Source organism: Phalaenopsis equestris, unplaced genomic scaffold (assembly GCF_001263595.1).
Source record: "Phalaenopsis equestris unplaced genomic scaffold, ASM126359v1 Scaffold000174, whole genome shotgun sequence".
In the NCBI taxonomy this organism is placed as follows: Eukaryota; Viridiplantae; Streptophyta; class Magnoliopsida; order Asparagales; family Orchidaceae; genus Phalaenopsis; species Phalaenopsis equestris.
The window spans coordinates 488,629-500,239 of NW_018164616.1; the positions used below are offsets into that span (position 1 = coordinate 488,629).

At 34.4% G+C, this 11,611-nt stretch overlaps 1 protein-coding gene and 1 pseudogene across 1 annotated transcript; one reads left to right on the top strand and one right to left on the bottom strand.

The window, feature by feature from the left end:
• The first annotated feature begins 10 nt into the window (after positions 1-10).
• LOC110022157 (AAA-ATPase At3g50940-like) lies at positions 11-4,101 on the top strand. The gene is made up of 2 exons (XM_020720973.1): positions 11-83; positions 3,426-4,101. The coding sequence occupies exons 1-2, from the start codon at positions 11-13 to the stop codon at positions 3,998-4,000; spliced, it is 648 nt and encodes a 215-aa protein (XP_020576632.1). The 3' UTR covers positions 4,001-4,101.
• A 4,150-nt stretch (positions 4,102-8,251) lies between these two features.
• Positions 8,252-8,570, bottom strand: LOC110022205 (annotated as a pseudogene).
• Between the last annotated feature and the right edge of the window lie 3,041 nt (positions 8,571-11,611).

An 11,611-nucleotide genomic window follows, 5' to 3' on the forward strand; every position in this document is an offset into this window, starting at 1 on the left:
TTAGACTAGAATGGTATTCGCTGTTTTAAAATTCTTGTCGGATTCCTTTCCGTGCTTGGTTGGTAACTTGGCTTCCGCCCCAAGTTACTCGGTGCACCGTTGGATTCCGCTCCATCGATCAAAAATGACTTCGCTTATGCATTTGTTTGTGATCGACTCCAGGCAGTGGGGAAATGTTTCCTTTTTAAGGAAATTTACATGCCAAGTACTTATTTACATATATCTCATATATATATATATATATATATATATATATATATATATATATATATATACATACATACATACATACATAATATTTTAGTGTTTAAAATATATACAAGAAAAAAATAATTTTTTTCATACGAATAATAATGTTATTTTTAAGTGATATTAAATATTTGAGTGGTATACATATAATTATGAAAGTTTATGTGTAAAATATATAAATTAATAAGAAATTTGTGCTATGTATGTAAATGCACCATTTTTTTAATTAAGGAGTCTCTTAGCTTGTTGAAAAATGAAAAAAAAAAGTGTAATTGAAATGTAGTCTTTTTGAAATATTTTGGGGACTTTAATTTGGGGTAAAATCAAAACATAAGTTTATATTTTGTGTTTAATTTTAAAATAAATAAATAAATATAAAACACGATCAAAGGTGGCCAAGGTAAGTGGTCAACAAGTGGTGGTGATGACGGCCAATGAGGGCAATGATGAGCAGACGACTACAGTGGTGATGACAATTGTTGTCAAGGGGTTACAATAAGAGTGGGTGTAATCAGTCATTTGTTGCACTTTAAAGTTTATTTGAAAATCACTAAAATTAAGAAATACATAAGTTTTGAAATGCAACGTTAAATTTCAACTTCACCAAAATTTTACACATCATTCCTTTTTCATTCAATTAAATATTAAAATTTTGAAAGCCCTTATAGTTGATTTACCTTAAACTAAAAATTCATCAAACTCAACTGATGTGTTGGGAGGTCTGCACCGATAGAATAATAAATTATTGTTTTAGTGTTACATGAAAACTAAGCACACATTTAGGTAATTAAAAAGAAATAAGAATGAGGGGATACCTTAATTTTTATGCGGAAAATGCTGAAAGTGAAAAAAATAAGGAGGCCTAGCTTGGTTGAAAAAATATACTATGAATCGTGAATATAAATGTCCACTATTCTCTTGAATTAAGAAATATGAAGTTACAAAGTTGATCATTGTAAATGTATAACAACAGTTCATCAATGATAGTTATAGTCCGACTACAATGTATGTAGTTCTTGGTGATGACATGATGCAAGGATTGTAATGGATTGCTATGTAGGAAATAATTCACCGTAATTTTTTTATGGTGGTTGTAATGATAGTTTATCATGTAAGCCATTGTTGAAAGCCATGATAATAGTTGGACGCGAGGGGCGCAAATGATTGCTTCAGAAGTGTCAGTTGGCCACATATATCGTAGTAGAACGCTGCAAAAGCTATAAGCCATGTAAGTCGTAGTTGATCACATAGGTTGAAGTAATGAGCTGTGATAATGTTTGTAGGCCACAGAGACCAAAGTTAAGAGTTGCATAAGTAGAAAACCACATTGGTTCTAGTTGGTCACGTAGGTTGTATTAGCAAGCTATGATGATGTCTGTAGGTCACATAGGCTCGAATCGGAAGCTGCGCGAGCTACAAACCACGTAAGCTGTAATTGGTCACATAACTCGTAGTGGTGAGCTATGAGTATAGAGCTTTGGAAGTCCGAAGAAATTCACTATTTTTGGGGTGCATTGTTGCACCATTTTTCAGAAGGTGTCATTGCACTGTATGTGAGTCGCATTGTTACACCATCATCGGGGTGTTTCGTTGCACTGTATTTAGAGTGTGTTGTTACACCATTTTTGGGATGTGATGAGACACATTAAAGTATTCTTTTTATATATACATGTTATTCTTATTTTTAAGGATATTGCGCTTTAATGAAAGATATTTTGTGTATTTTTGATTTCAGGTACAAGAGATGGAGTTTAAGAGCAAAATGAGCAAAGATGGAACAAAATAAGGTCAAATGGGGCGTAGGAGCAAAAAGTGACCTGACGCCTAGGCACCGGATAGTTAAAATAGGCTTTTAGAAAGTTGGAGCCTAGGCGCTCTAAATGGTTTAGACTTTCTGTGCAATGAATTGGACAAATTTTGAAGGGGTGTTTGAAGTGACTCTTGATGTATTTAAGAGCTGTATTTAAAGAAAGAATTGGTTCGTCAAAATGGTGGCTTTAGAGGGCTTGGTTGGAGGTGAAGATTTTTATGAGAGGGCGTGAGGCTCTCTTGTGCGCATGTGTGTGTGAGTTGTGAGTGAGAGTCTTTTTGTGAGTGTCTGGAGAGTAAGAAGTCATCAAAGGAACTTCAAAGGGTTTTCTTGAGGAGAAGTTTCAGATAAGTACTTCGTATTTTTGTTTGAGTTTTGTTTTACTAAGTAAACTTGGATTTTATTATAAATCATGTTTTGTTGTGTTATCCCCACGAAGTCTGAGTAGTTTCCCTTATATTTCTCCTTGCAATAAGAAGTAATCGTGTGTATGATTATAATTATTTAAGATTTCTCTTATTCCTTACTTGTGATGATTCATTACTTTGTACTTCATTTATACCTTCATTTTGGCTAATTAGAAAGTTAAAACTAGTTGTGAATCCATAATGACCTGGGAGGGCTATGTGTTCCTCAATTAGTAAGAATCACATTAATCTTAAGAGTGAGAAGGTAATCCACGGGTTAGTTCAAATATGTAGAAGATAAGTTTTGATGGGCGTAAATTGGTGATTCTAGGGTGATATGCTAGAACCATAACTAATTTGATCTAGAGCTTGGAACCTAAGGACTAGTTAGTCCTATACAGATGACACAATGCGTAATCTAGAGGTGAGAGGCTAGAACCTGTCCAACATAAAATAAGATTTAGAAGCTTTACTTTAAATTAGTCAATATTCTTTATGCACTCGGAAGAGGGTAAGGATTATGTATGCTCCTATATGACATAAAAATACATTTTAACCTTTAAACATTTGATTCTTACACTGATTATGATCTTTTTGCAAGGGAAAAGAACTTTCAAATAACTGGAACTCTTCTTCATAAAACTAGTTTAGAAACTCTGCATTTTCTTTTAATTTTGAAATAAAATTAGTAGAAACTTAGTAACTTTATTTTACACCTAAAATTGTTACCATATTTCCCAGATAATTATTTGAAGTTTACGTAAGGTTTTCTTTAGTCATAAAAAGAGTTTCACTTTCCCTTTGCAATTGATACTAGTGTGTTTAAAAAAAAAATTCTATATTATTTGAAATGATACATGTACTTGCATAGTACCCATAGTGTGTAAACAATTAATCAAATTCTAATTTCTATAACATATCTATTGTGCACACTAGCTGCTAAAATAAATTGGGTCAAGTTTTTGGTCATCTTTACATTGACTGTTCCATTGATTTGAAGAACAGGGATGAAGAGAAGAAGGAGAATGAAAGCAGTAGGTCTTCTGATGATGAGGTGACGCTTTCTGCATTGCTGAACTTCATTGATGGGTTGTGGTCGACGAGTGGCGAGGAGAGGATCATTGTTTTTACTACTAATTATAAAGAAAGGCTTGATCCTGCATTGCTGAGACCTGGAAGGATGGATATGCATGTACATATGGGTTACTGTGGGCCGAATAGTTTTAGGGTTTTGGCTTCGAATTACCATGCCGTTGAGGAGCATCCCATGTTTGAGGAGATTGAAGGGTTGTTGAAGGAGGTGGAGGCGACGCCCGCTGAAGTGGCTGAGCAGTTGATGAGAAGCGATGATGTTGATATTGCTTTGGAAGGGCTGGCACAGCTGCTGCGAACGAAGAAGAATGGTAGGAGAGACGTGCCGAGTGGAGAAGAAGATAAAGATGAAAAGGTCGTAGCTGCGGAGAAAGGAGGAGTTGAGAGTAGAATGGAAGATCAAGGAACTGAAAAAGTTGATGTTGGAGATTCAAATTGTTGAGCGGATGAGTACTCTGTAATCTATTTTTCCTTCTATTGATTTTCTGCTAAAGCGATTGTAAGATCCGATTGTTGAGACTAATAAAATGGTTATTATTTCTACAAGAAAATTGTTTAAAAAATTGGATTTTGATTGCCTGCGTTGCAAGAATAATGCTAATACTGAAAAAGCTGTTTGAAACAGTTGAATGGTAAGTAGAAAATCAACAAGCGCCTCTGAAATGTACTTCGATAGTAATTTGTGTTTTTTTTTTTTCGTGTATTTTTCCTACCATTGATTTTCTGCAAGCCATGCTTTAAAATGCTAGCTATTAATCTGATGAACTGCGGTTTAACAGTTATGAAAAAAAAGGAAAAACAATTCTTATGCATTTACAAATATAACATTTTGTTGCTTTCAACTTGTGCATGAAAAGTGTGTTTCACTTTAAGAAAGGGGCAATGGTGCTGTTCTTCATGTGATATTAAAAAATTGATGAATGTTTAGGTACTAGAGAGAAGCCATATAATTTAGGTGATTAAATAATAGTACAAGAGCATAGTATGAGCTTTTATTTGTTATGTATATGAATGGATCTCTCAAATAAATTGAACACTAATTTAATAATTTTTGTAAAAAATCTTTTATGTATTGAATCCTACTGAAAAGCATGTTCAAACAACAGATAAACTTGCAGAGAAAAAGTTAAGGATTCCACTGTCGACACGATGTGAAATTGTGGCCTAAAGTAATCGAACAAAGAACAAGTGAAGGTCACATAATCTCAGTTGATTTGTAAATGACTCCTCTCGCCCTACCTAGAAAACTGTGACTCTAGAACGTGTCCAATTTTGTGTGGCCCAACCCAACGGTCATGGATGCCGCGTGTCAAAGATAAAATAAGCAAGCCAGATAAAAATTTAAAACCAAAAACTTTATATTAGGGGCTTTAACATAAATGCCACATAATTTTTATGTATTTACATATTGACACTTAAATTTTCATATTTACATGTATAGCACTCAAATCTTTAACACCACATTAAAAATATCACTATACTAACTTTTAAAAAAATTATAAACACATTTTTATGATTATGTATATGATATCAAAATATTATATATATTAAACTTTTGGTGTTAGATATGTAAATACATAAGAATTGGGAGGTATGTATGTAAATTTTCTTTATAATAAGCATCTATACTTGGCCATTTTGGTAAAAAATAACAATTTTAAAATTTATAAAAACTGAATAAAGTATCATATTTTACTGATATAGTTACATTAATATTGCTTAAAAGTCTGACAGGAATATTAGGTTAGCTTAAAATCTATAGAATAGCTAAAATTAATCATGAACTCTAAGATAAATCATACCAAAATTCTCAACTTAGGTAACGATACTAGTACTGCTGCTAGTGCTTCATAAATCCCTGACATATTAGTTATGTTTGTTAGAATTAAACTATTATTCCAATATTAAGATCGTAGAAAGGTTGCCTTCAAAATAAAGAACTAAGTTTGAAAATAAGCCAAGTAGAATTTAATCTTCTATCCGGGTATTTGCCAAAAACCAAAACAATAAGTAGATACCAAATCAACTTATGTAATCCTGGAATAAATTAAACCTTAAGCTTAATATGTAAGATTATAAATTATATGCCAAATTTAAATAACCTACTAATCATGTCATTAATAAATAAAATCGTATCTCTTTTCTAATATGACATAATTAACCTAATGATTCATCAATTCACAATAAACTATTCAATCAAACTGAATCAATTTAATGAAAACCAAACAGAACCAAAAAATCAAGTTGTAATCTATAAATTAATTCCAAAATTCCAAAGTGATATGAAACAAAATTGTAATCTAAAAATTTAAATGTTTGAACTGAATACCAAACCAAACTTATTGATTCAGTTTGATCTGATTTATGGGAACAATATTTTGGTTTTGATTTCAGCTTTGTTTGGATGATTTGAATTGACTTTATTTTAAATATAGACTGATTTTGAGTCAAATCAAACCGTGCAGACCCCCTAAATTTTTGCTCAATTGCTCATTTGCAAGTGAAAACTTCATAAACGATATTCAAGTTGAATTAATAAAACTGGGATTCAATCAAACGAATATCAAATTGTTCCTAGCACTTACTGATAAACGTACAACAGCAAAAATAAAGTCCCGTGTTTTACTATTTACCTATCCCAGTCCCATCCACAAAAGTGTAAATAATTGAAGGTTTCATCAAAACAGAAGAAAGAAAATGATAAAATCATTGAATTATTCTAGCAAACAGAAAGATGAACCTGGAAAACTATTGTCGCACAATTGAGATGTGACAACTCCGCCGGATAGGAAAAAAAAATCAGCCATTGTGTCAATATTCAACCGAACACTTCAAATACAACAATGGCTTTTTAAGAACCAAGTAATTCTTGAACTCATTCTCTAATCTAGAGACCACTAAACAGCCAACTGGTGCCCAAGAAAAAATGAAAAAAACAAATATTCAATGTAAAACATTAAGAATCAAGTTAAATCGGCTAAAAAAATATAAAATAGAAAAAAAAATTTTAAGAGAGTCTATGCGGAGCAACACCTTGATTTTATAAGGTTAAATGCAAAGAATGCACAGAGAAAAGGCAAAAGATTTTTTGATGTTACTAACACGTTAAGAATGATAGGTTCATCAAAAACCAATGAGAATAACACTTTAAAAAGCTGCAGTATCTTCATTATTTCTTTACAATTTGTTGGGATCAGTTTTATTTTATTTTATTTTTTAAAAATTTATTTGTTAGTGTGTTTTATATATATTTTTATGCTTTATTTTTAAAAATAAATTAAACATTTTTTAAAAAATTGAAATAACTTTTTGATATTTTGAATAGTTTTAGAAATAATCAAATTTTAATGAAATATTTTAATTAAATAACCAAGTTTATTTTATTTCAATCAAAAGATAACAAAAATAGAAAAAAAAATTGACATACATGAAATAAAATAAAAAAACAGAAGTGATTCCAATCGCCCCTAGTCTCCTTTAAATTCCTGGCATTTAAAAGTTGAACATAACGCCATAACCAGTACCACTGAAAAAATAGTACAAACAAAATCAAAAGTACAATATTACCAACTTTTAAAATAAAAGCACCAGTGACATACTGAAGACCTATCTCTTAAGTCGACACTGATGTATAAGGGGCGAACCATCAACTTTTGAAAGTTGGAAGAATCCATGAAAATAAATCAAAATATTCGAGCTAAATAATTTAGAATATCAGCAATCATTTCAACAAATCACAACACAAACTCAAATTAGGGTTCGATTGAGGGGTGGTGGTACTTGTTGGCGAGAGTTTGGAAGGTGGCGAGATGGTGGGTAAACAGATAATAACAAGGTCAGGTGTCAAAGTTTTGAGAAAAATAGGTTTAATTTTGAATAGGCTTGATGTCTTTTCCCCTTGCTTTCATTCCATTAAATAATAATCTTACAATCTATTTTAGGTACAAAATAAAGCTCATAATCTATTTTGAATAACTTAATAATATATATTCATAATTTAAATATTCAGCTAACATGGAAATAAATCATAATAAAGACATTGAAAATAATTTAAATAAGGAACTTTCTAAAACTCCTAATTTAACTGTCTGATTTCCATCCTTTTTGATTGACATCTCACTCAAATTGATGCTAACTGATCAAGAACCATCAATTTGTCAACAAAAAACTGATAACATTGTCATGACCAAAAATCCTTACGCAGTGAGTGTTGAAGCCGAAAGTGCCGATGTCGAAGAGTGTCGAAGGCCGAGAGCGTCGAAGCCCGTGAATGTCGAAGCCTAAGAATACTGAAGTCTGAGAGTGTCGAAGCCCAAGAGTGCTGAAACCTAAGATCTATGATTTGCAGAAGCAGAAGCTTAAGCAGATGAAGTGAAGCGTAAAAAGCTGTCGAAGATGCCACAGAAGCAACAATGCCTAGCGAAGAAGATCTGAATCAGACGAATAATAATATAAACATAACAACACTGTTCAACCCAAGAATCTTTAAACTCCACAATGAATGAATTTTGCACTTTAGAATAAGTTTCATCTCTTGACGAGCAGACCTATGATATCTATTTGCCTGTCGAGCAAGTCTGGTTTTCTTCAAGGCAATTCTTCTTTTCCACCTTGTTCTTCACGAGAAGAGCAACAAGCATTTCATAAAGAGCCCTAATTCCTAAGAAACGCATGATTCCAGAAACAACTGAAGCTAACCACCAAAGCCATAAAGGATGCGACCCTGACATTTGATGGCATAAACAACATCCATGGCTGTGGGTCTTCCGGCGAGCGTGCTCGGTGTAGGTCACAACGTCGTGTATGACGTTCTCAAGAAAGATCTTGAGCATGCCTCGCGTCTCCTCGTAGATCATACCACTTATGCGCTTCACGCCACCACGATGAGCTAATCGACGAATCGTTGGCTTGGTGATGCCCTGAATATTGTTGCGGAGAACCTTGCGGCGGCGTTTGGCTCCACCCTTTCCCAAGCCCTTACCTCCCTCACCTAAGCCCAACATTGTTTCCTAGCTTCGACGAACTGAAGTTGTTTTTCTTTCACAAAGAGGTAGGAGGCAAATGGACTAATCGAAGATGAAGCATATGAAGTAGAGGGGGCAGAGCACAGTAGAAGGACCTGATGATGGAATTAATCGACCGAACAATCGAGGCAAACGATCAAGCGAAGCAGTGGAAGCAGGCGCAACAATCTAGGAGACCGAGCAGTCGAGGTCGAGCGACGCAGATGAAGAAGACGAGGGTTTTAAACAAAGCAGACGAGCGAGAATTAAGGCAAAGAAATAGTTCTTCCATTCCCGTCCTGCAAAAAGGCCGGCGGGAAGGGAGTCTTGGCGGTACTCCAACAATTATCGGTGGTTATGACAAAATTTTGGTTCTGATACCATGTCAAAGTTTTAGAAAAATAAGCTGAATTCTGAATAAGCTCGATGCATTTTCCCTTTGCTTTCATTCCATTAAATAATAATCTTACAATCTATTTTAGGTACAAAATAATGTGAATAATCCATTTTAGATAACTTAATAATATATATTCATAATCTAAATATTCAGCAAAAAGGGAATAAATAATAATAAAAACATTGAAAATAATTTAAATAAGGAAGCTCCTAATTATAAAAAACTTTTAATTTAACTGTCTGATTTTCGTCATTCCTAATTGATAGGGGGTTATTTTCCATGTTCTGAACAGCAAGCAAATAGTGATGGAATGGTTGTCCTTGGTGATGGCAACAGAGAGGAAGGTGGCGACTGCAAGGGGGAGGCAATTATCAGCATGGGTAGCGGTGGCGGTTGTGCTGCAGGGACGGCGATAGCATGATAAGAGAGCTTGGGAGGGCAACGAGAAGGCAGCCAATTTGGGGGTGTCGGCAGCAACGGTGAAAAGGGAAGGTGGCTGTGACGGCAAGAGAATAAAAACATTGTTGTTTTGGGCGGCTACAACAACTGAGGGAGACTGAGAACAGTGTGGAAAGGATGCAAAAGGATAAAAATCACATCATGAGCAAGATAAAGTCGGAGTATCACTCGGACCCTTGCATACCAACTTCAAAGAGAAAAGAGAGACGTCAACGGCAGTCTCGAACAAACACATGTCAAAAACTAAAAACCTAACACAACAAAGCAACATAAATATGCTCTAGAGAGCTAGGAGTGGCCCCACTGTAATTGGATGGCGGTTCCTTAGCTTGGATGGTCTGTTGACTCCTCAGAATTCTAGACCGACTTGGTTCATGTACAGAGATACGACTACCGCGTTCATCACCCACGACTTTAACCTCATACATGGAAGGTTCTAACTTGTCGTAGTATGATGTCAAGTTAGACGCGTTGAAGGTGATGGAATTGTCACAATCTTCAGACAAGTCAATCTTGTAGGCGTTGTCATTCAGATTATGAAAGATCTTGAAAGGTCTATCTGCTCTGACTTTGAGCTTCCCAAAATATCTCACTATAAAATATATGCTCACGTCTACCCATGACAACTCAAAATCAGGGAGGTCATTCCAAAGCATATCCTGATGGAAAAAGTAGTTATCCTGTTTTGGCACAATTAGAGCTAGTGCTACACACGAATGAGTCTTCTCACAAACTAAGCCTCGAGCCATCAAATTTATAACATGCTTCTCCCACTCCCTGTACTCGGTTGAGTGTATCTGATAAATAATATTGTTAGGAGGAATCGACTATGGAACTAAATCTATGGCATGTCGGACAACTCTCAATGGCAACCACTCAAGAGATGCCTCTTCTTTTTCTTCGGATGGACTTGAATCTCACTGTTGGATGTTCTTTCCCGCAATATACTAAAGGAAGATTTCAAAGATACAGTTCACCATGCTCATCTAGCCATCTAACTGTGGGGCTACCATTGAACTAAAATAAATTTTAATACCCATATTACTCCATATAACCTTCCAGAAATAGCTAAAAATCTTCTCCTCTCTGACACATTGAATTTCCCTCAGCAGTGGCAAATTAAGAGGTAGGTTAAATATCCAAAAATTCACTTATCTGAAGTTCTCATGTGTCTAGTGAGAGTTGCTTAAACTTGTGACCCTCTTGGACAATCAATGTCAGTCATGTTGATATTGCTTGCAAAAAGGTAATTTGTGGCAACACATCCACAAACGATGTCGTTGTCGGTCCCAAGCCCGGATGAGAAAAGTGGAGGGTTGCGTTAGGTAGTCGACAGCCAGCGTAAAACTTGTCGAAAAAATCATGACATGAATCCTTTTGATCATTGTGTAAGTGCTAGGGCGTCCCCTGGAAGCGACGCGCTGTATAGCCTGAATACAGTGAAAAGTGTGCAAGGGCCGCTACACCGGCGCCCGGGTGTAGTGTTAAATAAGCAAGGGTTCCCACATTACGGGCGAATGCGGGTAAAGAAGTTAGTCCATGAAACTAATGAAACTAATATTAGGATAAGATCTTGGAATATAGGACTCTCAATGGTAAATTAATGGAATTAGTTGATATTATGATTCATAGAAAAATTAATATCTTATGTATTCAAGAAACTAAGTGGGTGGGAGAAAAGGCTAAGGAGATTGATAATTTAGGTTTTAAACTTTGGTATTCTGGTAAGAGTCGCACTAGAAATGGTGTAGGTGTAATTATAGATAAGAGTTTGAAAGATAATGTTGTAAAAATTAATAGAGTTGGTGATAGAATTATAGCCCTTAAGATTATCATTGATACTAAGATTTTTAATATTATAAGTGTTTATGCTCCTAAGTAGGTTTAGATACAGAGTCTAAAGATAAATTTTGGAATGACTTAGAAGACTTAATACAAATGATACCTCTTGAAGAAAGAATTTTTATTGGAGGAGATTTAAATGGACATGTCGGTAGAGTGGTAGAAGATTTCAGAAATATTCATGGTGGCTACGGTTTTGGAGTAACTAATGAAGAAGGTAAAGTTATTTTAGATTTTGCTTTAGCGTTTGATTTTGTTATTACTAATACTTTATTCAAGAAAAGGGATGAACATCTTATTACTTATAAGAGTGGATCTAATAAAACACAAATTGATTATTTTCTTATGAGAA